The 27,762-nt window shown below is 41.5% G+C and overlaps 2 protein-coding genes across 6 annotated transcripts in view; both read right to left on the bottom strand.

Annotated features, from left to right (window-relative positions):
* Nucleotides 1-1,827: 1,827 nt before the first annotated feature.
* LOC310995132 (ectonucleoside triphosphate diphosphohydrolase 2-like) lies at nt 1,828-15,371 on the bottom strand (the record flags this gene model as incomplete). The annotated part of the gene is made up of 9 exons (XM_083984059.1): nt 1,828-2,043; nt 2,134-2,268; nt 2,857-2,976; nt 3,461-3,730; nt 4,504-4,731; nt 5,079-5,238; nt 8,440-8,590; nt 10,780-10,897; nt 15,255-15,371. 9 exons carry the CDS (start codon nt 15,369-15,371, stop codon nt 1,828-1,830), a joined length of 1,515 nt encoding a protein of 504 aa, XP_083840185.1.
* A 6,513-nt stretch (nt 15,372-21,884) lies between these two features.
* grin1a (glutamate receptor, ionotropic, N-methyl D-aspartate 1a) overlaps nt 21,885-27,762 on the bottom strand; it is a gene marked incomplete at both ends in the record, with an annotated part of 36,680 nt that continues 30,802 nt past the window's right edge. For 2 of the 5 annotated variants that reach the window (XM_083983186.1, XM_083983187.1), the window contains one exon: nt 21,885-21,953. In XM_083983186.1, the coding sequence (XP_083839312.1) occupies nt 21,885-21,953 (69 nt within the window). Of the gene's footprint in view, nt 21,954-25,424; nt 25,536-26,312; nt 26,340-27,762 lie in introns of all 5 variants that reach the window. The other 3 variants (XM_083983185.1, XM_083983183.1, XM_083983184.1) reach the window with 3 other exon arrangements.

Below are 27,762 nucleotides of genomic sequence, written 5' to 3'. Positions count from 1 at the left end.
AGGCAGCCATCTGCAACAACAACATGGGCTAGCTTTTTTCTACTGGCTAGATCAGACTGCTGTAACTGGAGTTCTTGCTTGTCACGTAGATGACTTCATATAGGGGGCACACAAATTCTCCACAACCGTGATACCTCAGCACAGATCTGCATTCCTTGTTGGTCGTGAGGAACAAACATTTTGTTTTGTGGGAATAGACTTTGTGATAGTCAACTGAAAAGTGCAATTACGCAACTACATCAAGCATGCAGCCCATAGCCTACACATGGATCCCTCAAGAGCTGTAGAAGTTAGACTAATCTCTCAGACTCAGAGAGAAGGGAAAAGCTTAACCCAGGTCTAAAATAGGCCAAATTCTATGGGTGGTAAAACAGAGCAGGCCAGATTTGATGCCAGCAACCTGGCATCAGGCCAACTGTGCAGACTATTCATGAAGCAAACAGAATAAGCAAACATAAATCAAAGTGGTTCTGAACTTTCAATAGACTTCGGTAGTGACAGTGCCTTGAAGATGATTTTGTACAGTGATGCCTCATTTGGAAATCTCTCACAAGGAGGACACCTTTTTCCCCTAATGGGGGGAGTAAAGTTTTCACCTCTTTCTTGGTCACTGAGTGCAATGACGATTACCTGGCAAATCACTGAGGCCTTGTTTAATCTAGTTCTAGAACCAAAAAAAATATGAGTCCCACTTTACGTAATCTGAAGGCATGAAGTTTGACCGGAAATGACCCTCAAGATGGACTTCACACAATAAGAAAAACAAGACAGGAGTTTATTTATTTCCGTCAACAAATGTTTATGATAGACAATCATCTGCTGTTTGTAGGCTATATTAAACATTGTGTATTAGCCTCTTATTATTTAACATTATCCTATCTGCACTCTGCAAACAAAGCTCGGCACATTAAACTGTGAATAAAAAGCGGAACTTGAAAAACATCTTTGAATACAAAACCTTTTTAGAAATAGTTATTCCTCCCATTAAACTAGCAATCAATTTACAGTAACAGTGCTTCAGAGTACAGTCACATGTTCTACCTTTTTTTTTTTTTTTTTTACATTCCATACAACCAAACATTGGTTTCACTTCTGAAGAATAAAATAAACATGAAGACCTCCCCCTGCAAAATCTAAAGGGCAGTCAGACAATATTTGGTCACGTTTTCAATTGTGTTGGCTCAGTGGCTACTCCATCACTTTCGATTTGAAAATAATAAAACCATTTGAGAGTAGGCTACAGTGCTGACCTTCAGCTTTAATTTAACAATGTTAACAATGTGTACCATGAGATCAACAGTGGAAATCATACTCATGCAAACAGTGTCCATACTGTGCAGTCACTTGTTCTGCTGTATTAAAGGTTGAATATGGAGAATGCTTATTAAAGCAACATTGCGGAGTTTCAGCTCAGTGCTTCCACCATCTGGTTGAGAAGCGCTATCGTTGGGGGGGGTGTTTCCCACATGTTTGCAACCAGATGTTGCTTTAAAACTAGGCTATATGTTTTCAAAAATAATACATTCACTGGGCGTTTAGAGGGGTGCAGAATACAAGTAGGCTACCTATTGCTTTTCCATAAAAAAATAAGTCTGAATTAATTAATTTAAGAAACGACGTACCAGCCAGTAGCCGTCATTTGGGGGATTATGCATCAAGAGCAACTGGTTCTCACCTGTTTTAATGTAAGCACCATTAAATTAATGCACAAACTCAGCTCTCACGGTTTCATTTCAGAGCCAGTGTGTTGGAGTTCAGAGCCAAGACAAACAAAAAGGCATAACTCTGCTACTTTATTTCTGACTGCACTGTCTGCTGTGGTGACATCTAGATGCTGCCGTCTCCACCTCCTTTCTTCTTCCCACCACAAGCTCGGAATAAGATGAAGACCAGGACTGCAGTGAGCAAAAGGACAAAGAGAAAGATGAGTGTTCCCCAGGCGCCTGGGGTCAGGGCCTTCCTCAGCACCACTGTCTCTGCAGGCAGCAAGTTGCTCAGACTCAGCATGTAGCCCAGAGCCCAGCCCACCGAGGTATCCCCTGCCTGCAGGATCAGCAACCAGACGTCACTGCAGGTTAGTGGAACAATTGAGGATTTATGCTCTGAAAAAGTGCAAATGATGACACAGCTCACCTTTTTCTGAAAGGAAATGCGTGAGAACGATGTCTCGTCGAAGCCGTATCCTCTCAACATGAGAACCTTGACAAAAACAGAGGAGGCACAGTAGTCCTGCAAACGGACCTTTTGGTCTGGAGCAAGAAGCAACATCTGTGAAAGTGTTAAAAGTTTTAAATTAAAATTGATTTATGATATCCATATTAATAAAAGGTAAAATATATGTATACATATAGTTCATTTTTTATTTCAATAAGAGAGGTTAAGTGGTCTTCAAATAGAAACTAAATATGAGATTTTAAAGGGATAGTTCAACATTTTGGCAAATCTGCCCGTTGTCATAATCCTTATAGTCTCTAACGGAACGTTATGAGACAGAGTTGTTTTCGAGGTAAATTCATGCAAAACCACTGATACGCGTTCCCATCGGGGAAATCAAGAAATCCCATTAGCCTCTGTAGTGTAGCTCTGAGCAGCTCACAACTCTGCTCCGCCGTTCTAAAAATAGCTTGCACCGACAATTAAAGGTAACAAACCTTCTCCTAAAACAATAGGGATTATGGCAATGGGCCAATTTGCCAAAATGTTGAACTATCCCTTTAAGAAGGACGCTCATAGGAAGAAACATCAGTAAATTATATTAATAAAGTAAAAAAAAAACATTATAAATCTACGGCAAATCTAAGGCACCAGCTGTGGGATGTTATAAACACACAGAACATAAACAGAAGTGAACATTACTTGATCAAAACTCATGTTGCACACAGCTCTGGCTGCCTCCTCCAGCTGTGAGGGAGTGCTCACAGTGATCCCTGTGATACGCTGCAGGAAGGAGTGAATGTAGAAGAATGCAGAGAAGGCCTGAAAACACACAAAGAGAACACACAACAATAGCATACAACACACAACTCACACTATTGATAGTGTAACATTGATGCAACTTTTGAGCCATTTGGTTGATTCTTTATAACAAAGTTTGGATAAACATATGAATCCATGTAGATTCATTCATTTATTAATTTACTGTGTTTTACTTGAGTATTTTAGTATTCAAGGAGATGTTTCACTTGGCCAACACTACATTTCATTTTCCAGTTCTTTGTAGTCTACAGGCTGAACTGAGAGGCCCTAGCCAGTGTTAGTGTGGTGTTCCCAGTAAAATGCTCTGTTAGTGAACATTATCTTTGACATTTACAACACAGTATGAGTGTCTGTGGTGTCAGATTCCACAGATTGGAAAATGGCACAAAATTATAACTTAGTGAGCATCACTGACAGTGTGTGGCTCTTTGTGTACAGATTGACATTTGTAAAACTGTGTCATGTTTTCTCCAGGTTTTCTTACCATGTAGCTGCCGCTGACATTTGGCTGAAAGGCTTTGTTGAAGGAGCACTGCGAGAAGGGACAGCTGTCAAAGGAGAAGATCTGGGACACGTTGCCCAGACAGTGTTCGTAAAGTCCGCCACCCTGCACCGTCAAAGACGCCTGGGGGTCGTAGGAGCTGGGTTTGAACTTCTCTGTACACGGAGAGTTGAATATGCTGCTGAACTTTAAAGTTCGACTGTGGCCTGCAGGATAGCAGGGGTGATCCACCGACCCCGAATAACCCTGAGACTGAGACACACACAGACAGAGAGAGTAACTGGACACATCCTACAACAAACACTAAAATACTAATAAAAAAATGCATTACCTTTTCTAAAATGCACATTTACATTGAGGCATTTTATTGTGAGATGTCACAGATCATAGATGTATCTAATTGTCCACACCGTTGTGTTAAACGCGTTTGTCCACCAGAGGGCACTGTCAATTTTATTTTCAGCTGTTAAATGTCCAGCTTGGTAAATAAAAATATGTGGTCGAAACTATAACAACCAGAGTTATTAATTAATTACACCAATTAGTTTAATTTAACAGCCTCTAAAGCAGTATTGGTCAGGTTTGATTTCATACATTAGTTCTATGCAATGCATGTCAATAAATTTGAACATATTATCTACTGAACATATCTTTTCTACTTCACCCCACCACTCAGAATTAGCTTTGTTAAAAAAAAAAATATATATATATATATATATATATATATATCCACTTATTAAATGGAGGATATGGAAAAACTCAGTCCCTTAAATTAAAGTATTTGTTTAATTACATGTTAATTGTCATTTCTAAATGTTATATTTTGCTTGTGTTTTGCTACATTTTTGCTTAAAAACCTTTTCCTATATTGTTTGTAATCTCATGGGAGCTATTATGACCGGCATTAAAAACAGTAAAGACACTTCGAACCTTGGACTCTGACAGTTAAAGTAACATCTGCTCGACAGTTTACACAACATCTGTGTCTACTGAGGTTTTCAATGAGTTTGAAGACAGTGTGTCACCTTCACTAAGTGAGCCAGCAGTCTCTTGAGGACCTGGTCCTGCCCGTAGCACAGGAAGCTGTGTGTGTATAGAGAGTACTCCTGGCCGTAAAGACGCAGCTTCATCAGATCTTGTTGGTCCTCCACGTCCTCCTGAGTGGCAAACGTTATCTGGGTGGACGCCCCGCCGAAATCCAGAGCTCCCACTGTGGCTCTGCCCGGACTGAACCAGTGACCCACGAAGCCATACTGGAAAAAAACATCAAGGGAAACAAACTATTACTTATGTCGGGAATAGTGATACATGATAATCAGTGTTGGAGAAGGCAACAGGGATTTACAGGGATAAACATCTCAGGCCATTTAAGCTTTGCAGGGATTCACAAATAAAACAAGCACTTATTTAAAATAAATCACACAATGAAAATTATTCTAATGTCAACGTTTTTTTTATAGCAGCATCTTAGCTCATAAAAGTAGGCCTACACATGCCTTCATTAACCTTCTGTTACAGTGCACTGATTTCAGCTCCTGTGGTTTATTCAGATGAAACGTACCGACTGTACCGACTAATTAAAGACTCCAAGCTTTGGTACCTTTATAAAGTTCTCTAAGAGATAGTTGACAGTCACCCAGCCGTACGCCCCCTCCTCCTGACCACTCAGTATGGCAGCTCCTCGGAAGCTGAAGGGGTACAACTTGATTTTATGTTCCACTTCCTGGAGGATCTGGTTTGACTGCTCCGTGCTCACCATACTGTTAGAGAGAAAAAAAATAGGTTTGGTGATTGGAAATTGGTAGTCGGTGTACTCCTTACTTGCTCCTCACTGTTTGACTGCCCCCAAGCCTCCTGTTACAACTATACAAGCTGAACTAACTAGGATCTTCCTTTGAACAACTCATGGAGACACCACTATAAAAACAGTGTCACACGAGGATGAGCTGCAGCAGCAGGATACTGATGTCGACCAGCTGATTACCACAGAAACCTGCACATGCAGGAACTCATCCCAGACAGATGGCTAAAGATACAATGGCTCCTTACTGTCCTAACAGAGCACTCTGCTCCCAGAATGCAGGTCTGTTAAAGCTAAAAACAGACTAAACCTTCAGTTACCGGGCTCCTTTACTGTGGAACCAGCTCTCTCCATGGGTCAGAGAGGCAGACACTCTAACTACATTTATAGCAGAAGTAAGCGGAATATTTGTGTTAATATAAGTCTTAAATAGTTATATCTTCCGACAGCAATCACAGAGTGTTTGGACCAAAACACGGGTCTGTCAGTCACTCTGCTCTGCTGTAAGCCGAGGAGAAAACTTTTATTTTATTTCCTTGTATCCTACAACCTTTATCCAATGAGGAGAGAGAACGGCATGAAGGGCTGTGTGTGCAGCCAAGGGATGCACGTGAATACAGTATGGTGACGTAGGGACGAGGACAAATAGATCCATGACTGCTAACTCCATCGGCTGACAAGAAGTCAGAAAAACGACCGGATCGCTTACTTCTGCTTTAAGTCTAGGCTTAAGACCTTCCTTTATGACAGAGCTTTTAGTTTGGGCTGGTTCAGGTAGCTCTGAACCATTTTATAGCTACGCTGCTATAGGCTTAGACTGCTGGGGGACACATCTGGTTACATGGAGCCCTCTCCTCTCCTCACCTCACCTCTCCTCTCCTCTCCTCTCCTCTCCTCTCATTTTGAACTGTCATTATCATTATCTGTTGCACTTTGTAGTTTGGCCTTGGTGTCTCGCACTCTCTCTGTGTTTCCACAGATCCACCGGAGCTCCATCTCTCTGCACCAACCGGCGGCGGCGCTTGCATCGCCTCCTACCCCCCCTTTTCCCCTGCTGTTAAACCGGCCTGCCCTCCCTTCCCATGAACCAGTCTGCCATCCAGTCCTCCCATTAAGCTGGCCTGCTCTCCCTGCCTCCCTTGCCTACCTGCCTGCTTCCTCCTTCAGCTGTAGTAACAACATCTATTGCACGTCTGTCGGTCCTGGGTGAGCGATCCCTCCTCTGTTGCTCACCCTGAGGTTTCTCCGATTTTTCCCTGTTAAAAGGGTTTTCTAGGGAGTTTTTCCTCAGTCGATGTGAGGGTGTAAGGGCAGAGGATGTTGTTATGATGCCATGTAAAGCCTATACTGTTTACCTTCAAGTCTCCGTCCTCTGATTCCAGCATGTTGAACTGAAATGCTACAGCTGATGTTTACCGTCTCTAAAAACCTGAGGACGAGCACTGAAGTAATGGAGAGTGGGTAAGTCTTTTAGCAGATGCTGTAGCAGCACGGATGCTGTAAAGGTACAAACAGGGTAGGACTTATGTAACCTTTCTAAAAATGTCTGAGCCCATTACGTGTATATTTCAATATTTCATTGGTTAAACAAAATAAAATGAGCTAATTCAAATGCATTGTGTGGAGGTTGTGTCTTGTGACTCGCTCAGACTGCAGCATTTGGACATTGTTCACAGAATCACCTTCGAGTGACCTGACAGCTGTTGTTGGGAGACGTTGGGTTATGTTTTGCTCCTTTGCATCTTCAACATGAGTGCATTAGTGCTTCTGTTAGTACCTGCATTTCTGAACCCACATCAACATCCCTCATCCGCGCTATCTGGGCATCATGCCCTGTCACACTGTATTAATCAGTCAGACTGTGGTTGGAGGACTTGTATGTGAACAGCCATGCCGAGAAACTAAAGTTCGCCCATGAATACATAGCTCAGCTTTCTTTATATACTTCTTCTACTTCTTTATGGGTTAATTGCGACTTCTTTATATAACATTCGACCAACCACACTTGGTCATTCACGCGTCATTCCAGTCATTGCATCTCAAGGAAAATATACTGAATGTTTGTGTTTGAGCAGAAAGAAGGGAGTGCTTACAGAACTCAAAGTTAGAGCTCTGTATGCAAAATAAAGAAGATAAGATACACAAGTTCACTTCAACTAAGTCAGCACCAGATGCTTCATTTAAATCATGATGTCATGATGATGACGCTGTTCATTCAAAACAGAACCACTGATTTGATCAAGGCTTAAATACCTCATCATGTTTGCTTATAACTTATAATCAAAGGATGTAAGGATAATAATGTAGTCATGCATACATGTATGTAACAAATCATATCAATCTGCACAAATAAAGAGAAATAATAAAGGCTAAACTTCCTCCTTCATCCAATGTCTCCCCTCCCTGGTGTGTCCTGTTCATCCTCTGTTTGTCTCTTCTGTGTGTGTGTCCATTTCAATCAGGTTGTGGCCTAGTTTCCTTCCCCTGCTTCCCAACATGCTGCCAGTCCTGAAGGCTGTAGTATAGTATAAACCCCACTCTTCACCTCATCGCTCTGTGTGTCATGGTGCTCTGCTCTGCTGCCAGTGATTCACCATTTTTACATCAAACTTAACACTTTTTTTTTTTTTTTTGCAAAGTCATTTTCATAAATAATTCTCATTTAAAAAAACAAAAGAAGTGTTATTTTTAGTGATATTTGTATTTATCTTTATCTCTCTGAAAATACCAACAGGTAACATCTGTCTCCTCTGACATGGTTATAGTTCTGTCGCTTATTTATAGTCACAGCAAAAGTGCAGACTGCAGCTACTATAAATATGAAATGCACTAAATATAGATAATAAATATAGGCTACTATAGAGCTTAATAATCATCTGAAATTAAAATTATTGAAAAAATAACAGTACAATTACATTAATTTATTGGAGGATATTACAGCCACCGTGAATACATTTATTTATGTTTAAATGTGTAAGGTAAAGTAATAATTTGAGTAGTGTATAGAGCATATAGTTTTAGTCATATATAGTTTCAAAGTGCTGGGATAAAAGTGGAATATGCACAAGAACAAAAAGTCACATAGATGCAAAACAAGACAACCACAGACAGAAACGTTCTGGTCACACACACACACACGCAGTCAGACACATTGACTCACTCCAGAAGCCTCATGCCAGCTGTGGCTCCCAGGTACACAGGTGTGACATGATGTTTTTCTTTGGGGATGTCCTTCACTGCCTGGTCCAAACATGTCTTCAAACTCTGCCCGGCTGCTCCCTGTTGTCCTGCATAGCTGGAAATACCTCCGCCTGATAAAAAAAATAAAATAAATTAAAAAAAACGTGTATAATCTTGTCCTCGTATTGGCACAAAAACAATGCTGCTGAAATGAACAACATGTTAGTTGTCACTTACTGTTACCAAACACCCTGGATTATAGATTTCATAACAAATGGTGAGGAAAACGAGTGTTTAATGGTCTGATGGGAATCTAGGGATTTGTCATATCACTCTGAGACAGCCAAGGATTAAAGTTCACGTCTGACTGGGGCATTTTTTACAATTATGAAACATGACAGTGCAAAGACTGTGTTCATGAGTAATTGAGAAAAAAAAAGGATTTGTTTATCCAAGTCAAGACACATAAAGACCCTTTAGCTGGAAAGGAGTGGCAAAACATAGAGTTCAACTCTGACTCATTCCTGATTCATGATTTCCTGGGTCAAAGTTTTGCTTTACTTGCTGTGAGTGTGATTTGATAACATAGTCTGTCCAGAGGAAACATCTGGCACACAACAAGATATAACAGGAGAAAGATGTCTTCAAGTATGTTTTAGTATTTGTCTGTTCCTACTTAACGGAAATAAGGCAAGGCAATTTTATTTGTATAGCCCGTTTTTACAAACAGTTTGTCTCAAAGGGCTTTACATGGCATCATAACAACATCCTCTGCCCTTAGACCCTCACATCGACTGAGGGCGGCGGTTGGTGTGGGAGAGGAGAGGTTCAAAACAAACAGTCGATGGAATCATAGCAAGTTTTACTACTGTTCTACTGCCCACTGTGATCAAACACTCACACTTTAAAAAGAATGAGAGGACGCCTCAAAGTTTATAACCTGCATGAACGTTGTGGCTTCCAACCCAGGGCTCGGGGCCTTTCTGTGTTCTCCCATAGGTTTCCTCTTCCCACAGTCCAAAGACATAGACATTAACTTACTGTAAATGGCAACTCTAAAGTGCCCATAGGTATAAATGTGAGTATGTCAGGTTGTCTGTCTCTACATGTCAGTAGGGCTTGGTCTCCTTCACCATCCATTAGCAGTATAGCTAATGTCATGTCGATAGCAGTATAGCTACTGGATGGCTGGATGTGAATAATGAGGGTTTTAATTGATTTCCTTAATTTTAATTCTGTTTAGGCTTTTATTTCATCAGATTTGATCTTTATTTATGTTATGTTGTTTTACATGGTCCAATCTTGTTACCTTTTTATCTCACTGTTTTAGATTATTTTAAATCCAAGTGTTTATTAATTTTCTTTTATAAGATAACTCATTGTTAGTCATTTTACTGTTTTAGTCTTTTAGTTCTGCAGCGTTTTGTCATGGGGGTCTGCCAGACTGGGAGCTGTTCCAGGTCTACCCATGGGGGTGGCGGCCCTTGTACGGGGTCCGCATGTCTGCCTGGGTCTGGGTGGTCTTTGTGGCAGCACCCCCTGTGGTCATGGGCTGTGACCCCTCAAAGTGTGGACGCAATAAAATTGGAGGACATTCATGGGAAAGCTGTCCTGACACATTTGAGAAATCAGTGTGTGGTTATTTACTCTTCACCACAGATAAGAAAACTACCTCAGAAGAATACTGTATATTTATATACAGACAGTAGCCTATATAGTGTATGGCGATATATACATGATAATAATTACTTAAAAATATATAATCAGTATTTCTGCAGTAGATTTAAATATTTCCAAGGGTGCATTTCATGAGTTTTGGGGGCATCTTGTTTATACCTTTATTTAGTTGAGACAGTGGAAGAAGACCAGAAAGTCAGAGGGACAGAGAGGGAAGCAAAGGAATCAAACCCATGGCCACTGCAATTAGGACTATGTCAATATATGCCTACGTATGCCTATCTCCAAACTGAAAACTTTGATCAGATATAGATACATACTGTATCATCATTTGTAAGACCCGCCTATATTTCTTAAATTATCCTGGCACATGTCAGTGATGAGTCATACTGCTGCAATTTCATACTTTTCGTTTTCCAAGAAGTTTGTTTAGCTAAGCTGTAAAAAAAAAAGAATTTAGTTTGAGACTCTAAATATGATTAAGGTTCACACTAAAATCCTACTTTAAACAGATACTTAGTGTTCTTCCAGCTTGTCAAGCTCAATACATGAGGGGAAATATCTAAATATTTGAAATAGACAATCAGAAGAGTGTTCAATATGAAAAACATGGGTTTTAGGTTTAACAGCTGCTCAGACTTACCCTTAGCATGACATTCACTGTGCTGGGTGACCACTCCGGTGCCATTCTGCTTGTCTGCTGGCCACTTGTATATGTACAAAGCACTGTGGGAGGATCCAGCATCCAGGACAATCCCATACTACAGAGGGTGAGGGGCAGAGAGAAAAAAGAGAGAGGGGGTTGGACTGACTGAGTTGAAAAGAAGCTTACGGCACAGAAGAAGATGAAAGGTCAAAACCTGTTTGGCATCTGGAACGTATCTGGCAGCAGACTAAGTGAACTAACATCAGTCTTCAAAATGCTTTCTGTGTGTTATTTGACACAAGTCCACATTTCTGACGAGGAGGAACCAATTGCATTACACTCTAATACACACACACACACACACACACATACAAACAGTCTTGGGTTGATCAACAACAGCTGGGCCACCTAACCCTATAGGTCTGATGACCCCAAGCTAGAGGATGCATCTTAAAAAGTGTTAGCAAAATGTCATTCAGACAGTTATCATTAAGAAAATGTTTACAGAGTTGATAAAATATCAAATGTAATAGTCATATTAATGTTATTCATGTGGAAGCTGAAATCATAAAACGTCATGTCTTGAAAACGATGAGTCTTTGTATCATTTAATGTGTTCTCTCTGTGGCAGCTCTGAGTAAGATGATCGGAGACTTGTTAACTGTCCCGACCTTCTGACATTCAGCCGCAGACGACAGCCATGAGATCCTGGATGCTGGCTGTAATTCTCCCCCTGCTACTGATCTGTCCCAATCATCCTCTTTACTCAGCGGAGCGCACGCTGCGGATCAGACACAACTCTGAGGACAGAGTTCAGCAAATATCTGACAATTTAAGTCTCTGAGTCACAAAACACATCTGACACTTCGACTACTGCAGTTTATATACGCAGAGTATCCTCCTCCAGATATGGTGAAGAGCTCGTCGGCGAGAGGGAGGGAGCTCGGATTTAGACGTGCTGTCCCCTTTTGATTGAAAGGAGCCAGTGGATGTGGTTTGGGCATCTGGTCTGGAGGCCTCCTGGGCATCTTCTACTGACGGCCGTCCAAAACATGCTAGAGAGATTATATGTCTCATCTGGAAATGCCTTGGGATCCAAACATTTCAGAGGAGAGGGGGGGTCTGGGCTTCTTGGCTTGACCTGCTGTGACCCGACCTCAGATAAACAGAATGAATGAATGGATGGATGGATGGATGGATGGATGGGTGAATGAAGTTTGCAATACAACACACATACAACACATTATCCTCTAAATTCAGCAGTAAAACAGTTTTATGAGCTGGTGCCTTCTGAAGCCACCAGCTGCTTCTCTGTTGATGCTTCTGTTGCTCTGACCTCTAAGTCCACTTGTCCACGTCACAGCTCACTGGTTGAGACACCACAATGTTAAGTGTCCACTCAGTTTCTGCGCTGCTGATTGGCTCAACACTGTGGCCCAACACTATTTTAGTCTTTCTCTCTGTCTATACCCATACCTCCTTCCCACTCTCACTGTCTGCTGGTCCCTTTCTAATATATATCTAGTGCTTACTTTGCCCAGTACTATGTCTAAAAATAATTCTTTTTACAGTTTTTTTTACTTCTTTATGAACAAATGGGGAACTGTTGAACAAATACCAGATATTGGATGTCTGATTTTCCTCTGACTCAGCCACAAAAAATCTGAACTAATCCTGTCAGAAACACTGAACTCGTCATTTTACTGATACATTTGATACTGTAACACCCTCCATTAAGTTACCTTTGATTCTAATCGCACTTTTGATTATCACACGAATAAAGTAATACAATTCTGTTTTCATCATCTTCGAACTATTTTAAAAGGAAGGTCATTTTTATAATTCTGTGATGACTGATAGAGTCTAAGAATAGCTAAACTGACTCTATGTTGAAGCACATTCATCCAGAAATTAAAACTCAGCATCCCATAATCCTTCAAGAGGAATGCACATCTTGTAATTATGAGATACAGGCCTCTAAAAAATTTAATCATATATGATGTGGGGGTGAAGGGGGTTTAATGTCTCATTGACTCCTCTTTAGTTGGTGTGATTTGTTTCCATGTCTCCACTTTCCATCCATTCAATTACATTTGTTTTCAGGTGTGTTTACAGACTTATGTGTCTTATCATCCTGTTCACAGCTGCAGTTTCTCTCATAACAGATCATCATTTTACGAGGAACTACAGTATAAAAACAATACAAGTCAGAGTGTACTCAGAATGTTCCTTGATGATAGGCTAAGATAAACGGTCATACCTGAAAAGACAGTTTCACATCCTGTGTATGATTCACCCACCATTTACATGAAGCAACAGAGGAGGGAGGTTTTCTATGAAACATCTGTGACAGCAGTGACGATGCCAGTTCTTTAGAAGGGAATATGTTCCTCTGTTGCCAAGGTCTACTCTCTGTGGTTAAACACCTGCTGTCCTGCTGCTGCTTCAACTGTCACCACAGTGTAGAATAACAAATTATTACTGCAATTTGAATCCCTGTTAAAATGAAACAACCATGGTGTCTGAATATGAAGAAATACAGACTGATGAGTCAATGGAGTGACCACGCACACACACACACACACGAAGGTACCAGGCAGAGATAGACACACACTCATGCTCATATACCTCTGACATCAGGCATTTGCAAACACACAACCTCTCAAATGTCTACAACAGCAGGGCAGTAACATCATGTGGAAGTGCTCCTCATTATTTCTCATATCATAATATTTTCTCATTACTGCTGTGCAGCCAGTTGTAAGGACTCGCTCCAACACTTGGCAGAAACACAGCAGAGCTCTAATGATCTGTTTTGTCCTTTCATTTGATACACTATGGGAACTGCTGAACTCGTCTCCCTGCAAAATGTAAAAAAAAAAAAAAACGAATCCTTTTGTGACTGAAACGTGTTGTTACTGAGTGAAAGGGCAGCTACATTTTTTTTTTTAAAAAGGAGCCATGGGATATTGGGCAGGCAGCACAAAAACGAGGCAGCAAAGGGAGCTGGAGCTGGAGCTGGCCTCTGTAGAAATGTGCTCTGAATACAAAAGCAGCACTGCACTACAGTCTCAAAACCAGGGCATGGACATTCAACCTCTCCTACATGAGCAGTTTTTAAATTGCATAACACAGCAAACCACTGAAACCTTCACTTTGGAGGTGTTGGATTGTATTACATAATGAATTTCATCTCGTGTAGTTGTATTTACTGAACTCATAATCTCTCTGTACCTGCTCACATCTGGCAAGTCTTGAATACTATTTGTCATTACAATAAGGCTACTGCCTCTTATCAGCATTACAGCCGTTAGGTCACCTGTGTGTGTCCATATCTCAAATTTATACTGATGATGGCTCATGGCAGGCAAAAACACACTGACCACAGTTGTTTAAGAAAGGACAGAGGGACATTCAGGGCCAAAACCAAAGATGCAGGTGATACAGAAACAAACAAGGATCAGATGACATTTTCATTTTCAAGTTTTCACAGGTGACATGTTTTGTTTAATGATGGTTTGAAAATGAAAATCCCATTTCACATCTCATTTGATTTAATTTCACTCAGGTTTCTTTGAAGTACCTACTCTGGGTGCACTGCCAAAACAACTTGTTGCTGTAAATGCCGTGGTACTAGTTGTAACAAGACTTTACATTATACAAAGAGGTGTTTAACCCAGAGGTACCTGCAGGCGTTTCTACGAGCACTGAGGAAATTGGAGATCCTGGAGGGGATTACTAATCAGGAGGGTTCTCCAAGGACCTCCACTTTTTTTTTTTTTTTTAGTAAGTGTTCCAAAAAAAAATTGGCAATCTGATAAATGGGCTGAAGCAGGGACCCTTGAGATGTTATTGGTACAGTAAAACATATAATCCCCCTGTGTTCTCCATTTAATACTTTGTATAAAATACGTGTAGTACAATGCATAGGCTACCAAACCTGATCTATTCACATATCTCAGTCTAACATTTATCTCAATTGTATCCCAGGCATATATTGAGTGTGTGAAATATACATATGAGACAAAATGTGATGAAGACGATGACTTGTGCCAAATCTAGCACATAAATTATTTAATCTTTCCCTCAAATTATTATTTTTTTCCCCTCTATGAAACTCTGCACTCTGTAATTCACTCCCATATTAAAGTTGAAATTTCTATGTCTCCTTGTTGTATTTAATATTGTCAGTGCTGGACTCCTGTAATTGAAAGGTCAGCAGCTGAGCTCAGTGTGGGGTAATCTAATTCATGAATTCTGGAGATGGAAGAGGTGCTTCATGGGAGTAAACATCATCCAAGTATTAATGTCACAGAAGCCTCCACTTGCACACATTTTGTGTTATGTGTTAAACATATTTCGCTCCTTGTCTGACTGTGCCCCCTGCACCCCACAGCTTACACGCCCCGACAACTGAGCATGCTGACAAACACACATCCAAAAATACCCGGCGTGGGGCCAGCAGCCCTTACCATGAACCCCGGTGTCCCCTGGACGTCTTCGGTGCGGATCGTCAGCAGCAGGATCGCAACAAGTCCAAACACCAGCAGCGCGACGGGGACGACGTGGTGAGCGGAGCGCTGAGCCATGAAGCGAAAGTGAGAAGTGGAGAAGTGCAGCCGCCACAGCCACTTCTCCTCCTGCGCCTCGTGGAAATTTGAGCGTTGACTTTAATAGCGGCCAAGTGGGAGCAGAATGATCGAGGCTGATGGCTTCCCGCTGGCCGGGCGTTATCACAACCCGCCTGTGCTTCACGCTTCACCTGCTTCCTGACTCCCAGTTTTACATTTCACTTGGAGATAGCGACGTCTGACCTGAATGAACGCAGGGAGCGCAGCCGGGCCCTGCTCAGCGCGCCTGCAGCCTGCAGCCCCCAGCCCCCGGTAAATGAATGAACAGCTCCCTGGCTACTGCTGCCATGGAGGGAAAAATGTCTTCATTACTACGACCTAAGCCGGTAACAGCACAAACCTGCTGCTCATTTCACTGGAGTCACTCTGGGGTGGAGCTGTGTTATTATTTCTGCCAAGTCATTCCCCTTGTTAGGATAAAGCACACCTTGATTATGATTGTGTAGTTATTCCTGGGAAAGCAGGGGTCGCCTCCGCTGGCAGGGGTCCAGGTTGTTGTAGCTAATTTATTGAGAACCAGGGGCTGCTTGTTGTTTTCCCCCCAGGATTTGCATGTGAATGGTTGCAGCTTAAAACCTGACTTGCAAATCGTGTCCTCATTTGACTGTCTGAAAAAGCATGGAAATGAACTTTTCACTAGAGGCCTATACTTTTTTTTCTTTTCTTTTTTTTTTGAACATGTACTTTTTTAAAGTCTATTTTTGCAGAAATCCTGTTCTGACAGTGTCTAAATTTAGCAGAATATATAATGAGGTATTTTGAAGGAGCTTCTGCACTTGAGCTGTTCTTCATCTTGTCAGTCTGTGCATTATGATTTTTGTATGTGGGGTCTTCCACAATAGGCAGAGATTTCAAAATAATAATAATAATTAACAATCCAGCTGAAATGTTATTTAAATGCTAATGTAAATGCCATAGTGACATGGACTTATGATTTTTATTGTCAACACTTTCTCTGTAGCAGTTGTGACGATGCCTCTTGTGCCGTCACTGAACCAGAGGTGATTTACCTGACCTCTGTGACAATAACAAATCTACTGATGTGTAAATGTTTGATGTCTGCTCATTGTTGACTTTCCTATACAAATCATAAATATACAAGCAGATGGCAAAGGATAAAACTCCAGCTGTCTACACCTGACTGCAGAGCAGAGAGGAAGAGGAGGCAAAAAACAAATTAAATATTTAAATATAAAAAGACCTGGAAGTTTTGATGTTGAATAATAAAATAGCAGAGAGATAAAATAAATGACATTGTCCACATGTACTAAAACATAAAACAATTTCAAGTCAAGGTCAATTTACCATCTTATTCCTGAGCTTTGAATCAACCGTCCATCAGTGTGTGGAGAAGTCATAGAACTGCTGGTTAAAAATAAATGTAAGTAAAATCTCAAAAGGCCCTATGTGGTTTAGCAGTGCACATCTGAAGAGTTTTGGGACTTAAAGTCAAGATGAAAAACACATAATCCTAAATTACCCATAATGCAATAACTCAAATGCTTTTTCAGTGTGACTGTGACAGTGGCAGCAAGTTTACCAACAACTGGGAACATTCATTGACTATAATGGGAATGAACCCTGCATGTGTTGAGAATAAAAATGAGTCTTTTGAGTTGTAAATGACACTGTGTGTCTTTTGGCAGATGGTTCATTGCTTGAAGTCTGGTTGTAATCAGCAGGAACAATCAGCACTGAGTCACATTAATCTCACTGACAGAGTGTGACAGAGTGTCTTCTGTGATCAGCAGCGAAGGTCAGTGGACCAGAACAAATGTCTCACCTGACAATATCCCATGACTCACCTCTGCTCCTGCAAGGCGTGTCATTAATTAAAAGTGAAAGCCATGATTAGATGAATGATGACGCTCATAATTTAATCATATATTATGTTGACTGGGGGTGGTGACTGTATTGATGCTGTGTTCTACTGACTTGACTGCATGGTCGTGTTTTTAACATTTACCTGTGAGGGCCCATGCACCAGTTTATTGTGTGTCCCTCCTTGAATTATCTGCAGATGCAACATGTAATTTTGTGTTAAAGAATATTTTTGGAGGCGATGTGATTTATAACAGGTTACTGTATATGATCAGCCATGTTACTGAGTGTGAGCATCGGATATGAGGCTGCTTGAAGCTAAATGCTAATGTCAGGATGCAAACTGCTCAGTCACAGCTGTCATAGTAAAGGTTAGCAAGTGTTAGCATATGATAGGCCTGTGTGCATGTTTAACATCTTAGTTTAGCATATTAGTGATGCAAACATTAACTGTAACACAAAGTACAAGTGGATCCTATATGGCAACGTACATGAAATCATATAAGAAGAAATGGTAAATTGGGTGTATCCTCAGGTAACTATGAATGTATACATATAAGATGTCATCCCTCTTTAGCCTGACCGTTGGTAATGCTGTTACTACAAAAGACATGATACTCCACTATCATGTAATATCATATGTAGTGGTTATTGCTTTTTCTTCTTTTTTTTTTATTTAATACTGCACTGTTGCACTGGTTTGGCTACATACAACAAGCTCAGGAAAGCTATCTCAGAAAAACTGTTATTAGCTACACAACTAATAAATTCAAAGACCCAAGATAAATGTGATAAATATATCTTGATGTAAAACTGGGGCAGGGTGTGATCTCATTTTAGGTCAGAATGGACGCTATGACGTCATCGATGATAAATTTGTAGCTATATAACTCTCAAACTATTTTACAAACGTAAATGGGCTTAACCAAATGTTGCAAATGTAACAGGAAAGAAGAACGTTCCTGTGCTCTGACTGTTGGACTGTCCCTTGGATTCTGTGATCCAGGATCCCTGGTGTTTCTATCTGGGGTGATAAGAGTTGGACTGACATGTTTATGTAGCCTTATTTTTCATAACTACATGGGAGTATGCAGTGTGGGTGGGAGGTGGTGCTGAGTGGTGTAAGGTGGTGACAGAGACTTCTTTTGAAACTGGACTGTCAAAGTAAAACGAGCCAAATCCGCCCTACTTTCTTGACACATGGAGGGTGCATCATCCTAGAGAGGGTTTGGTGCACTGAAGAATCAAATGAAGAAAGTTAGAGATGTGTAAGTGAGTCCGTGAACCTAGGTGGAGCTTAATCTTAATGTGGGGTGTTCTTTAAAGGGATAGTTCACCCTAGAATGATATTTCGCTCATTATCTACTCACCCTCATGTTGACTAAGGGCTGGAAGAATTATCAGAGTCCACCGTCCCTTCTCTTAGTTACAGGGGGTCTCGGCGTAGCAGTGAATTTCAATGCAACGGTTGCAAAGGGACACCGGAGCTCTTCGTAAAAAAACACACACAAAAAAACATCCAAATACCTCCATGATGCTCGTATGTAATGTCCGTCTTGTGCTGAAGCCCCAAATTGCGTAATTGTCCCGAAAAAAATTAAATAAGTCTATATTTTAAGCTTGTTTGTAGCGGAAGCTTCTCGAAGCTCCTCTTCCTGGTCCGTCCAAATATCGCGTGATTTGCGCCGGCGTCAGTGCGGTTACTGCGAATCACGCGATATTTGGACGGACCAGGAAGAGGAGCTTCGAGAAGCTTCCGCTACAAACAAGCTTAAAATATAGACTTATTTAACTTTTTTCGGGACAATTACGCAATTTGGGGCTTCAGCACAAGACGGACATTACATACGAGCATCATGGAGGTATTTGGATGTTTTTTTGTTTTTTTACGAAGAGCTCCGGTGTCCCTTTGCAACCGTTGCATTGAAATTCACTGCTACGCCGAGACCCCCTGTAACTAAGAGAAGGGACGGTGGACTCTGATAATTCTTCCAGCCCTTAGTCAACATGAGGGTGAGTAGATAATGAGCGAAATATCATTCTAGGGTGAACTATCCCTTTAATGCCATTTTTCTTCATATTATATGTGTGATATCTATTGTTTTTCTTGAAATATTTTACTAAATAGTTTTTTGCCTTATAGTGTAGAAGTATTAACCATGGGAAATCAAAGGACAAGGGAAGTACTCCTTTACAAAATGACTGTTGGGCCTGAGCAGACAAATTGTTCTGAATCTCCACCGTGTCCTGCTGATCCACTGGACCACTGCACAGAGAAATGTCTCCCTGTGCTAATCTCAGACGTTATGCTCATGTGGTGGTCATGTGTGGGCGGCACTGTCTCTAGTCAGAGAATGGCATTGTGGCATAGCGCTGTCACAATGCCATTTGGTTTTTGCCTTTAATATATCTCATTTTGCTTTTAAATGCATTTTCTTCTTTTTTCTTTGACATACTCTTCTGTTTGGTGCAGTATGCAGAAGTAAAAATTATTTATATTGAAATGAGTCAAGTAATCCAGTGTACAGGAAGAAAAATAATTCTAATCATTTGCTGCTTTTATCTAATATTGTTGTAAATTGCATACATTTTGGTTTGGGTGGCATTATATAAACAATGTTATCAATTAATTGATAATGCAATGGGCTGTTGGTTTGAAACCTACAACAATTCAATCACAGGATTGATTAGACTCGGCAATGTAAGTATATTTTATTTACAGTTGTATAAACAAGATGATTCAATGCAATTTCTTTACTGGAAAAGGTAAGAAAAACAGGCCATTCCTCCCTTGTGTGCAACTATAATATAACCACTGTGTGTAACTAATGTAAGACATTCTCAGCTGCAGTCGAAATACAAGGGCGGTACAATCTCCTCAACCCCATCAACACTGAACCAGGCTATTTACATGTCATTCAGCTTAGGTGCTCCACACACAGCTCAGCTAACTGTACACGGCAACGACACGCATCCAAAAACAAACTAAAGCACTGGTAAGTAACACGTACGCATGCATAGGCCAGAATGAGAAAATAATAAGAAGCAAAGTTATGAAACCAAATTGCATTGCAGCACTTTGTGTGGTTCTTTAAAAGTGTCTTTGTTTCTCTTAAAAAGATTCGTACATTTTCTAATAAAGTAAAAAGTGATTTGTGGCATTGAAACATAACACAGTAGATTAAGATGTAATATGTTTGACTTGTGGATTTGGCAAATAGGTATCTTTTATATCTTCTTCTTTTCTTTACAGTTTGGGAGACCCCTCAGCATAAAGTGCTATGCGGTGCCAGACACCAGAAAAGATGTGATCGTCTTTTCAACAAACAGCAGCGGTTTCTCAACTCCAGAAATTGGGAAATGGCCTGTTTTTGCATCTAACCAAGACCTGCACACAAACTCGCAGGTCAACCAATAAAGCTCTCAATTCACTCTGGTGCCTTCATGCAAAAGCTCTCCAGCTCTGCGCATGGGAGGGGGTTTTGCATGAAAGACTCGAGTGCTGGTTGGGTGAAAAACCTGGCCCTTTGATGCAACCCCTTCCAGACTGGAAATGAGAAAGACTGCTGCGGCAGGAGAGAGAGGAAGAGAGCGGGCGTCCCCAAACGCAACATGGCTGAGTGTGTCAAACATATTCGGACATAAAAACAGCACTCTTACTTCACTGTTTCATCAGATTGCAAATTGGTCTGAAATCTCATATAGTCACCTGCTTAACTCTTGCTATAAACGGAAACAAAGCTCAACAGATTCTCTTTAAGAAACAGAGTTCTTATCAGAAATAAGAACACATGCATTGTGGGAGATTAGTGCAAGATTAAAGGGGGAAACATACAATTGAAACAACTACAGATTCTGGTGTATAGCCTTCAAAATAACTATGATCATCTTCATCCAGATACGTAAAGCTCTTTCATATACAAGGACACACATGCTTCATCTTCATCATCTTCAGTGGTATAGGCAAGATAAGTCATCGTTAGTTACTGGTGCTTCCCAATTAAAGAAACATTGTCTAAAAACTTTAAATGCAGATTAAAAACACAGGTAGTTCCTATTAGAAAATACTTGATATCCATTGAAGCTTACAGTACGTCTTGTATTGCTGTATATGTTGTTAAGAAATACTAACTATGGCAACTAAAGGTATCTAGGCCCTAATTGGAGGTGATATGTAGAGTATAGTACTCGCACCAGATCCATAAACTTAACCAAAATAAAGCCGGCTTGCTAAATGCTATACAGCTAATCAGGAAATTGGAAAACATCAAACATTAAGTAAATCTGTGTGAGCAAAAAGGACAAAAACAAGGTTAAATAAGTTTGCTGAGAATATACAGAAGGAAAAGATTGTAGATGTAGATGAGTCAGATGGGTTCTTCTATGCATGCTCAGGAGACCCTACAAACATCTAACGCCAGGTTAATCCTGACTTCAATAAAAAGGTGCAGGTTCAGTGTCTTCAGCCACTTCTTCAGAAAGCTGCTTCCTCCGTCTGGCAGGCGGTGAACAGAAAGCTTCGGCTTCCAACAGGCCAAAGGGATAGAGAAGGGTTCCTCTCCCCCTCCGCTTCCTCTCCTCCTCTCTCCCTCGTCTCGTTTCCTCTCTCCTCGGGGAGCGGACGTCAGCGTCTCCCTCTCCTCTCTCTCTCTACACCACAGTGCTGACAGACGGGTCAGACAAGTTGAGTTGGCCCGTGATGTCAGTGGGTGGGTACTGCTGCAGAGGTGAAGAGAAATAAGGGGGGGAAAAGGAGACGCATGACAGGATGTCATTTCTACACAAAAAGCAGCATTTGGCAGCTTTTTTTTTTTCTCCTTCTCCTTAGTATACTTATCTAAACATTATGACTTTGAACACCTGTGCTTCATTTCTGTAGCAATTAAGAAGCAGGAGGGTTCTCTAACCCCTCTCAGGCACACCTTTGTTTGTCATCTGCTTTTAAGTTTGGGGTTTTTTCTAATGTAGGAGCCTGGTTGTGCCTGAGGTGGGCTAGTCGGGAGCACACGTAAGATCCCAGGAGTCTGGACAACAGCAGATTTGAATCAGGCATAATTGATTGACTTATTTATTTATTTTCAGCCTTCCAGCATGACTGATAACGGGTGATAACTTCCTGCCACGGGCATCACGGACAGCTCATTTATCTCCCCACAGTCATTTGTACGCATGCAGACAGGCGGCTCCTCTAATTTTAGCAGCTCAGGCAGAGGAGGTGAATTTAAAGGCTGATTTCAAAGTGCTGTTGTGTGGGACTCTTACGTCCTGTCCCCGCTTCACCGTGCTTGCTTTAAAGCAGAGTGTGCGGAAAACAAGATCCCGAATCCATGCAGGTGCTTAGTTTCTATGGCAACAGTGATTTTTTTTCTTTGCTTCTGACTGAGTCTTTTCAGTGTGTTACTGAGGCAGCAGTAGCCTAAGCCACTTTCTTTCTTTCTTTCTTTTTATACAATGCTGAGGTTGCTTTTTCTGTGAATAAGCAAAAATATAGAAACTGTATGAAGCAATCACATGATCAATAGAGTTTTTAAGACGCTGTTTTCTGTGGAACAGATTCACATTTTGGGACACAGTGACATTTAGTGGAGCGCTCCACCTCCTCTATAATCCAACTGATTTCCAACATGCCAATCATTATCCTGACTCAGCACTGTGTTGGAAAAACCAGTTTCCTTGCACCCAATGTGCAGGAGAAAATCTTTTCTTGGTACATATGCAAATGCATTATCAGTGAAAACTGTACAGAACCAAAACAGTCTTGCCTCGGTGTACCCATCTTATAACATTGTAGTTGTTTTTTTCAATTAGGCAAGATTTTAGGATTATAAGTGCCTCTCGTTTTAAGCTGATAGCGCCAAAACATTCAAGCATATGAGCTTCAGAAGCTGTTATGATGCAACTAACATGCTGACAGATGGGGCAACATCCAGACTGAGTGGAAAAATGTCAAATTTTGGGAATAAACTGGAGTCAGAGTGGATGTCCCTCATGTCCTTGACCCACGAGTTGCATCATCATATGGCTTACAGCCCCCTTTTGGGTCTCCTTATGTCTTGTACCTTGAGGGCCTGCTAACAGCGCACCCTACTGGGGGTCAAGTGGACCAGCAAAAGAGAGACACTTGACTGACATCACAACCACAGTTAATGCTTATAGAGCTACTTATTCAGACGGCGATTCTTTTTAACATGTGGCACTACTACATAGATTATGTCTACTTGCTCTATTGTTACTACATCTATGACAGTTAGAGTAATCGGCATGCTTGCAGAGGGAGAGAGGAGCAGTGTGGCATGTGGGTGAGGGACACTGACACTCAAGTCCATTGATATCCATTAATATAAAAAAAGAACATTTATATAAAATCAAAATAATGGTCAAAGACTGGGGGATGGCAAATTGGAGCATCTTTTCGTTGATTACGCTAAATCCTGTTTTATTTTTCCACTGTGAGCAAATATTATTATTCATTTTTCCACTAGGGCTCCCAAACCAGCATCGGCACCCTCATACAGACACATTAACAAAGGCGGTTCCAATCTTCTTCTCTTCAAATGCGACCAAATCTATTGAGAAACCTCCAGGGGAGAGTAGAGGTGGTTTGGCTCAATGCCGAAAGATCCATTAAAAAAAAAGAAAAAAAAGACAGTAAACATAAGAGAAAGAGAGAAAGACAGGAGAGCAAATAAAAACACAGACAATTTCTCTTTTTAACTTTGGCTATGTCTCCCCTGAGAAACACATTCAAAACACAGTGTTAGTAGAGAAACCTTTCCATGAAGGTGTCTGTGCTATCTCCACAGATGATAGCTTTCCTTTTTAAATCATTATTATTATCATTTCAGAGGCCCGTGCCAGATTTGGGCAGCGAACAGCTATGTGGGGCGAAGCAGTTGGGTACAAATGACCACGGGTCACTGGTTTGTCAAGAGCACTCCGAGCTTGTGGAGTACAACCTCCCAACCGCGACGAACAAGGGCTTTTCAACTGAACTGTGAAGGAATGGAGGAAACCTGACACTCTCATTGTGCTGCAACAAAGGAGTCAAGCGAAGACCATGTGAAACACAATTTAGAAAAAAAAGAGAGAATTGCTTGGATTTATGCTTCCCTTGTAACACAGTGAGAGTCTAAGGCTTCACAGAGCCCATTACACATAAAAGAAGACTGTCCTCCGCACCTGGAAATACACCCTGAAAGAGGCATGCACAGGTCAGACCACAAGGACATTGAAAAATAAATAAAGAATTATGACAAAGAAAATATGACAAAAGCAAAAAAATCAATTTGATTAATAGAAATCCATGAGTGTAATCCTGGAATAGACATGTTGATAAATAAGACAACACGTTAGTTTTCTTCTCAGCAGGACTTGGCCATCACGTCTACCTTGGAAATGGAGTTTTGGAAAAATGACAGAACAGGAGCGCATGCTTTTCAAACCAAAAGCAAACCAACAGCGGCTGAAACCCAAACGTACGAAGTGCGGGCGGGATTGGTGCAAAGAAAGGTGGATATACAAAGGATCAAGCAGTTCAAAAAGACAGGACATGAACACGGATATATAGATACACACACACACACACACATACATACACACACCGCACGCCCAGGTACAATACACACACCACCACAACGCCACTAAATAGGACACAATCGCCAGGATCCAAAACGTCCAAAACCAGACGGAGGAAGAGCAGCCCAAGACAAAACACCACTGGCAGACTGCTTGCTTTTTTGTCGCCCCCCTCCTCCAGAAGCCACTAATCCCATCAAAACTCCCAAAAGGCCCTGGATACTCAGGACGCCCCCCCCCCTACCCAAAATCAGAGCCCAGCTCCTGGCCTGGCCTGGCCTGACCCTGAACTCCTGCCCTGATGCCCTCCGGCCTGTCGAGGAGCTACAGATGCTAAATGGTGATGGCTGATCGATGGTGAAGGGACAGACACGTGGCGGAGGCCGCGGAGTCGTGTGGAGATGGGTGAGTGGAACATGGGACTCTCTTGCGGTCGGATATGGCGATGTAGGCAGAGAGGACAGAGAAAGAGGAAAGAGAGCGGCTGGAAGTAGAGACAGAAGACGAGTAGGAGGAGGAGGAGGAGGAGGAGGAGGAGGAGGAGGAGGAGGAGGAGGAGGAGAAAGAGAGAGGAGGGAGTAAACAAGAGAAGATGTTGCTTCTTCGTCTCCTTACCGTGTCTTTGGAGGACCTACGTCTCTTGATGCTGGAGGCCAGGGTGGTACTGATGGACCTAAAAGAGGCTTTCTTTTTGGGGTCGGGCTCTGCTCTACCACTTTTCCTATCCTAAAATAAATATATGTAGACACATTATTCATGCTCTCTGGCTGGGGTGATAACCGTGGTTCCAGTCTCACCCGTTCTCTCTTCCCACCACCCGCCACCCCAATAAATTACCTTATTTTTTAAATAGTCTAAATAGAGGGAGGGTCCTTGTGAGAAAGACTACAGCACTTGGAAATGTAAAATGCGCAAAGAGGGAGAAAGAAAGGGATAAAGCTCAGTTAGATGTGAGAGTGGAAATAGTCTGTTCAGGCTGATATGAGGGCATCTGCAACTTTATGTAACATTATCACACTGGGACTGTACGAGATGGCACAGTAGTCCGCTAGAAATGTGCTGACACATTGACTCGGTGCCTAGAAATGCATTGAAATGAGTGATGACTAGTAAAGATGTCAGTGGGTGTGATACCTACGATTCTCTACTTTAACCATCTAAAATGATCTTCCTGGTGGCTCACTATCGCATGGACACACACTTAACAGTTGCAGGTTACTTATCTCTACACACAAGAGATCATGACTTAAACATGGATTGACTACACATGCCAAATATGACTTATGATATAGATTTCTAAAAAATCTACTCAGTGCTTGGTTCTGACACAGGTCAGAGGAGGAAAAAGGAAAAAAAAGAAGCAGGTTTAACCATACGCTGAGAAGATGGCAAAGCCAATTTGGTGCCCTCCCTCCCTCATACCATCAGAGTGCCCCACAGCTACTCTCAGCACAATAACTGCGTGTTTTGTGTGCAAAAAAACTCATATTAAGGTATTCTTACATCCTGAGTCTCTAGAGAGGAAGAGGGCTGCATAGAGGGAGAAAAGAAAAATAAAATAAATTTCCATCCACTTGATCGTTATTACTTTAAAGATCCTTAAGCAAAAGCCAAGGGAACTAATAAGGGTGGATATTTAAAAAAATAAAAATAAAAATACTAGCAAAGCAAACAACCACATCCAAAGCCAGGCAGGTATAAAAAGTCAAGAAGCTACATTATCAGATGCCAGTAAAATGCATATAGAGGGAAAACAACAGCGACAAAAGTCAGTATTTAAAGCCCATTTAAAGTCATTATACCTGAAAGTGGTATAATGGAAATTCACCCCACACACAAGGGAATGGGATGGAGGATGTGTTGGGAGTGCAGGAAAGAAAACAAGCTTGTGAAAGGATGGTCGCCTACTGATGCTGCAAAACAATATTCTCGCTGTCAATTAAAGTGCAAAGAAAGAAAGATATGCAGTTTTTCTACATGTGATTTCATGATCGGAGAAGATCTACCAAAGTAAAGCGCTCTATGATGGATGGAGGGTGAGTGAGTCGTGGGTAGTTGCTGGGGGGGGGAGGCCCTTTGGGCGGGCGGGGCAGTGTGGTGTGAATTTCAACATGCCAAAACGCTTTATGGATGGAGGGAAGGAATAAAGTGGGAAAACATAGAAGAAGTAAACACAAAACAAATAGCATGACAAATCAATCCTGGCCAGCACTGGCCCCGCAGTACATCCTTTTTCATCAGGTCACATGACTAGGCTCTTTTAGCCTGCTCTCTCTGGTGGAGAGCAGGCATTGGCTGGCGTGGAGCACAGGTGAAAGCTGGCAGAGGAGTGATCGGTGCACAGTGTCACTCGGTTTTAGTGCAGGTAATAGTAAATGAAATGTGTTTTTTCCTGTTGGAAGATGACATTTCATGTTAGTAAATGGTGAAAGTCAGCCTGTGTAACAAATGCCTCTGACTATTTACGTCTTGATTCAGGAAAAAAAAAAAAAAAAAAAAAAATCAATGCCCAAGTGACGTCAGTTGTCTTCTCTTAATCTTGACTCTTGACATTTCTTACACATGTGAGACTGCAGGATTGGAGTCTGGCCGCTCTGAGCCCTGATGAGGTGCTGCGTGCCGTGTGCACAGTCCCGGCCATGCAGGGCATGCTGGACCGTCAGATGAAGCGTGGCATAGGACTTGCACAGTGGACAGAAGCCGCCTGTTTCTCGCCAGAAACAAGCCGGCCGCCGCAGTGCATCGTCATTATACATCATCATCATCACAGAACAGGGTCTCTGACACTTTGTTTTCAACCCCAAACTCACATCAGTTTCAATATTATTCAGACTGTGCACTTCTGAATAACATCTGCTCTGAAAGGGAAAGCCAAAAGCCGGACGTGTAGCCTTTCAGTGATGTAGTGGTCAAACCCAACAGCTACAATAATCACACTAGGACGAATCAGGAA

Source organism: Trachurus trachurus, assembly GCF_905171665.1.
Source record: "Trachurus trachurus genome assembly, chromosome: 12".
In the NCBI taxonomy this organism is placed as follows: domain Eukaryota; kingdom Metazoa; phylum Chordata; class Actinopteri; order Carangiformes; family Carangidae; genus Trachurus; species Trachurus trachurus.
This window is presented reverse-complemented; position numbering and strand designations above follow the sequence as displayed.